We start from the raw sequence: 6448 nt of genomic DNA on the forward strand, positions 1-6448 counted from the left end.
ATATATATATATATATATATATATATATATATATATATATATATATATATATATATATACATATACGTATACGACGGATACGGTATTGGATAGAACTGAGTTAAGTATATTAGTCAGGCTCTCGAAAACCATTCCAATTTTTCATGTAACCTCCTGGAAAAATTTATTGCCAACACCTGCACTAGACAAACATTCCGAACTTCCAAGGAAGTTCATTTAGTCGTGACACCATAGCTGCGCGACCTGATGATATCTCCTATCCTTCTGTACCACATATAATCCCAGAAATTAATATCTTCTAATATAGGAAAGGTAAACATGAACCTCTATGTGATCAAATAAACAGGGAACTAACATTTGGCCTTATCTTCACACTAATGAACTATTCATTTAAAAGAATAGGAAATTACATTTAACATTGTTAAAAGCATCAAAAGCATAAAGGGAGAAATGAAGCTTTATAGCAAGTAAAATGTGTAAATTTTTTGGTGGACAAAGCGAGAGAGTAGTAGTGGAATGGAGAAAAGATGAAAATGTTCCTTCTCTGATCCAGCTTATTCTTCTTGATTTCCTAAATCCAAACCTTTTTCATCAACGGAAGGGAGCGTTAACTGTTTTTTGATGGGTTATTTAGATTGTCCTTCTTCCGGTTTGTTCACGCTAATTTTATTACACTTGCGGGATCAAATCTTTTCAAGCTTCCTTTTTTTTAAACTCTGGATTTTGTGTGGAACAGTCTTGTCAAATTGAAGTCCTGCCTACTGCTTTCCATTAACTGTCTGTAAGCATGTTTTCTGTGGCTAATAAGTCTGTTGATTAGTCTTCATAAGTTTGCTACAGTAAGCTTGTTTGGAAACCACATGTTTCAGTAAGCAGGATGTTTATTCTTTCGGTAGCAGACTTTCGGGACTTACTCAGCAGTCGTAGTAAGTGTGCTGGAAGCAAAAAAAAGAGTGCTCTGCCGTTTTGGTTACGTTTATAACATTGAGTTGACAATTAGCAATGGGATAAGCAGGGATTGATCACAGTGCATGTTAAACAGCTGCTATTCTCACCGATTTTCCGGTCATTTAAAAAGATATATTAATTGTTAATTTCACTGAGCCTACTTCGTCAGTAGAAGGTGTTATCCATTGAATTACGAGCGGCATCAGTACAATCTGATGTGTCAATTCCTAACTGAAGAAATATTGTCTCATGAGTTTCCCTATGTATTCAGTTATTAAAATGAACTTGAGGAGATAATGGGTTATCATAATTCCGCTCGCAAGACTGTCAACGAAATTGAAGTACAGAAGGACTTAAGCTTTGTGGTAGCATCAAATATCCACTAGGATTTTTCTTTCTCCTTTTCTTAGTTCATCGTAACAGTTTAAATATTAGTTTAGGATGAATTTTATATTCGCAGATTTATAAACCGATATATGCCCGTATGAAATTGAAATTTATGTTTCCTGTTTAATCTTTAGACATATTTAATCGTAGGATTAAAAGAAACGAAATGAATTTTGAAAAATGAATTTTTAATTTTTAATTGAAAAGGAAAAATTTTTGCAAAATCAAAATTTCGTGCGGATTTGTATGAGTTCGTCTCTGGACGGCTTGAATTTCCAGAACTTGCGAGAGACGGGTGAGATACAGTAGTTGATCGCTTCTTTGTTGGTGTATTTTTCATATTTTGACCTGTCTTTAACATGTAGCGTACATCTGCATGTCAGTTTCCCCATTTTACTACTTCGTATACTTAAAATATTTCGTAAGACTGGAGAATTTATGATAAAGTGAATATTGCGAGTGACGTTCGATGACTTGGACTCTTCCTTGGGTCTGTCATCGCTGTATGTAAAATCTTAATGTTTTGACCGCGCTATGCTTATTTCGGATGACATTTTCCTTTAGCAGTGTGGCAATGAATGTGAGATCTTATTTTTGAAGTATGATGCCAACTGAAAGACTGTATAGCGCTTATAAAGCCAAAATTAAATATTTTTGATGCGATCTGAGATGGGATCCAATTTCTAGTTTGAGATATTGATTTTTCCGGATGGAGCTCGTCAAGCAAACTCCGTGAAACTAGGCAAAGTCTGTATACAGGGATGAATACTTTGTAAGCTAAATTTCTTTGCTTCTTCAGGGAAAAGGTTTTGCTTTCTACATCTTATAGTATTTCCTTAATGTTTTTAGGTAGCTTAGGATGTGGAATCGATTAGAGATGGAGAATCTGTGGAAGATTTGGTTATAAAGAATGAGAGATTTTTCTTAGGAAAGAAGAGGTATCTCCTAAGCGTTATGAAATTATAATTTCATATTGAGAATTTGTCTGTTTCGGTGGAAGTGCAAAGTCGAATATTAGGTTTTTATTTCTATGTCTTTTGGTTCTCGACCATTTTTCATAATTTTTTTTTTTTTTCATAGTATACGTTTTTACGTTAATTTGAAATCGACGATTCTTATTAGCTGTTATATGTTACCTGTCACGGGCCATAAATTCACTTGCACATTGTTCGACATCATTTTTTTGTACTAGTCGAGGAATTTAATTTTGAACGAATTTAAAGAATTATTGGAATTTCGATATGAATTTGACAATCTGTATAGATTTCTTTTCAAAGCAACCAGTATATTCCGGGCTTTGTTACTTATAAAAGGTTCTTGTTTTGACGAACTTTTTCAGGTATTTTTTTAAATTTGATGTTTCTGCACGATCTTTTGGAAGTCAGGCACATCTCGAATACGATTTCATACACATAGACAACGCGCATTTCCTGATGCTACAAGGTGAAACTAATCATCCGTTTGGTTATCTAAAGTAGAACCGTGGTTTTGAATTGAACAAAGGAAAACAATTGCGTTATTATAATTCTCTTCTCCATATTTCTCAATTCATAAAAAAGTGAAGAAAGTATTAATGTTTAGTTTTTTTTAAAAATAGCAAGTTATTAAAAAACCATTCTTTAAAGTCATGACTACACTGTATGCAAAAGATCCTTTGATTAGAGAAAAAATGTCAGATTCATTTCTCGTGGTTCACTTTTTGTAGCATCAGATCCTTTGGACGTAAACTATCCACAACAGATCCTGGATTTTCGGGCTCACATTTCCCTCAACAGTTAATCTTTAAACTACCGGCTATTAATGGTGTGATTGATCCATCAATGAACATAAAAAGGTAAAATTTACCTTAAAATTCTATGCTCAGAAAGTGAAACAATTGTGAGCTCAAATTGAAGTTGGTAGTAGTAACGGTGATTTATATAGGATTTTTTTTTGGCTTTGATTGATTAAGTTCTTTCTCTCCTAGCAGTTGTTAATATTTTTTAACAGACACGAAAGTGGGACGGAATCAATACGAGGAAAAATCGGGTGTTTTGGATGATGTGCTCAAATGGGTTGTGTTCAGGATTGCAGTTATTAGTCCACTTCTGCATGTCGGTCTTTTTCTTTTGATTAGCTCCGTAAAGTCATGTTTCTTAGACTGGGATTGGACTGATTTCGATGTTCTTATTCTCAGCTTTAAAAAAGACCGTATATTTAGGATATAATAACAAATTTGTATAAAGTGCTGCTATAGTTTGTGTGAAAAAGCTGGGATTTAGGATCTTGCATCAATTAATCAAGGAATTTGATTCGAATGAAAATGAAGTATTAATGCCTCTTTTTTAGCGAATTTGAACTATACGTTAGCTGAAGGATGATCTTATATATCTAGTAGCAGTGAGTGCTTTGAAATTCGCTTGAGCTTTTTCTCATCTCATAGAGAATTTGCTGTAAGAGAATTTAATGTTAGTGAATTTTTTTTTTTGTTTTATATCTTTAAATGAAAAGTTTGAGGATGAAGGTAGCTGATCTATACACTGAACATGCGAAAAACGCAAGATGCGACAACGAGCCGGTAGTTTTGGACCTTGAAATGGTGTATGTAAAACATTTAGTGATGATTTCTAGTGGAGTACCCAGCGAAATGTAAATAAAGACTCAAGATATATTTGAGACAGTGGAATTCTTAATTTACTAGAAAATCCGGAATTATTTTAGTCTTGAGAGAAATCAAAATCTTCTCGAGATAGATTTATTAGAAAAAAATATTTGTCAAAAAAAAAAAAAATAAACAATGGAGGATATCTGTTCGGACTGAATCCTTAATTTGTCATTACTTTCCAAAAATTTTATTGAAACGTTTCAAAATTTTGAAATTTATGTAGGGAGAGGAAAAGATCCTTTTCAGGTCACAAAGTAGGTTGACCTCTTCAGAGAAATCAGCAAGCTGATGATCTTGCAGGATGGGATGGTTAGGACAGAAATTTTCTGTTCAATAACTTAACACTATTTTAAAGAAATTGTCCAAGAGTGTGGACTACTGAAACCAAATATTCAAATTTAAAGTACAATATTAGCAGTAGGAGGTTGAAACATTCACGTGCATGTTCTTCAGTTATCAACTTTACTTATATTGTGTTCATCGAAAACAGATTTTACAGCAATATGACAGATTTAAAATTTGAATAGTCGCATACATTAGTTTATCAATTAAGTTTTCAGTTTCAGAAGTAAAACAGAATAGAATTGATCCAACAACATTAATAAATAGTTCAAGTCGTTATCAGAATATATTTGTTATTTGTTTATCATTCGTTGGCAATAAATTCAATTTATTTCTTTGATTGAAGCACAACAAGTTCCCTGGGTATCGGTTGTTCGATGGTGTTATATTCGGCTACCAAAAGTGTTCGAAAAGTACGAAATGATTTGGAAAATCCGTAGAAAAAAGGATGTATGCATTCAGTCTTAAAGTATAATTCTTAGCGAAAGAGAGAGAGAATGATATCAGAATTGCTCAAATTCGAAATTTTCTTTACTTCAATCAAAGAAATAAATTGAATTTACTGCCAACGAATGATAACAAATATATTTTGGAGTTTTTCGTTTACCACTAAAAATTCAATGGAAACGTCAAATTGTTGGTTTGGATAATTTTGGAGCTAAATGCTTTATGTAGTTCTAGTCGGTAAGTTATTTCACTTGTTAATTTTTACTTTACATATGGCGTGTTCTCATAAATTTATGCGCAGAATTCCGAGAATAAAAGTGTATTCGATTTTTTCTGAGAAGACATCAGAAAAAATCGAGGTATGGACGGATTCTTTTACATTCGTGAATCATCTTAGCTTTTCTTTCATTTTTGAAGGTCATAGTTGCGGGTATCACTCAAAGAAAAGAGTTCGAGTGGAAATAATGAATCCAAGATTAGTTCATTATCTTCAGAAATCACGAAAGGCTCTTTCGAAAAGTTGTAAATCTTACCCTTTTCAAGAATATTACAATTGCAGTCACTTCTAATCCTTAATTTCACTTTTGTTCCAGTATTTCATAATTTGAACTTTAGCACAGATTTTCAGTTGTCCGTAACACTCATTTTGATTTTTAATTTGCTGCGGAAACTTTGTATTCTTACAGTTTGTCCGCCTATATATATTCAGCTTAAAGTGAAGTTGGTCGAAGTCAACCGTCTGTTCCTTTTAAGTACATATTCTTTGATTTTATATGGTTTTTTAACTCCCATTGTGATTTGACAGCATGCTTTTAATTTTCGAATTATCAGTGAAGCTTTCCTCCTTAAAATCTCCTTGTTTGCGCTTAAGTTACCTTTAGTTAAAATGTGATAGTAAATAGGTCTGAGCTATTTCCAGATAGTGGCAGAAGTTCCACACAAATATGAACGTCCCCTTTCGGATGGAGCTTTTATAAAAGACGTACAAATGGACCTAAAATATACAACCCTGCATCTGCACCGATCAGATGCTTCATCAGCATCTCCGAGCAGTTTGTCTGCTACCGAAGTCTCGATCAATAAAAGTTATCTGAAGAGATGGGAATATGCAGTTATTCACCCACATAACTCTTAGTTTCAGTCATCCCTTGTTTTTCAAATGTCTTTTGCATTACGAGTTTACGAAATCCTGGAACTGTCTAACATGCTGTTCATATCACCCAAAAAAAAAGTGTGAAGCTGTTTCGAAATTAATGAATAAAGTCTCTACCTCTCCGTCATTTATTTGTGAGTGATGATGGGTAACTGGAAATTATTAGTCCTTGCGAGTGCTTAGAATTCATCCATCTTTATGTCTTAAGCAGATCTTTAAGAATTATCCTTTTATTTCGGAGGCAGTAAATTAGATAACGTGTTTGTCACTATTACTTTTATTCGTTTGCATCTTACTATTTTGCTTCCCTATTTAAAAAAAAAGAGAAGGAAAAGAAAAAAAGTGAAAATTGTTTCAAAAAACTAAATTGTTTCTAAAAAAATTAAGCCTAACCGACTTAATTAACGACATTGTGCACGTAGAGGAGGAAATAATATATGAAATATACGCACAGTGGTCATATGCCGAAATTTCTTAGGAATAATATCCATTCATATACATATATATATATATATATATATATATAT

General features: G+C 32.9%; 1 protein-coding gene across 1 annotated transcript; it reads left to right on the plus strand.

The window, feature by feature from the left end:
• Positions 1-2194: 2194 nt before the first annotated feature.
• Positions 2195-5903, plus strand: LOAG_11588 (hypothetical protein; the record flags this gene model as incomplete). Its single annotated transcript, XM_003147105.1, has 6 exons — positions 2195-2235; positions 2675-2809; positions 3041-3169; positions 3832-3963; positions 4668-4734; positions 5688-5903. 6 exons carry the CDS (start codon positions 2195-2197, stop codon positions 5901-5903), a joined length of 720 nt encoding a protein of 239 aa, XP_003147153.1.
• Positions 5904-6448: the final 545 nt, after the last annotated feature.

Source organism: Loa loa (genome assembly GCF_000183805.2).
Source record: "Loa loa unplaced genomic scaffold supercont3.57, whole genome shotgun sequence".
Taxonomy (NCBI): Eukaryota; Metazoa; Nematoda; class Chromadorea; order Rhabditida; family Onchocercidae; genus Loa; species Loa loa.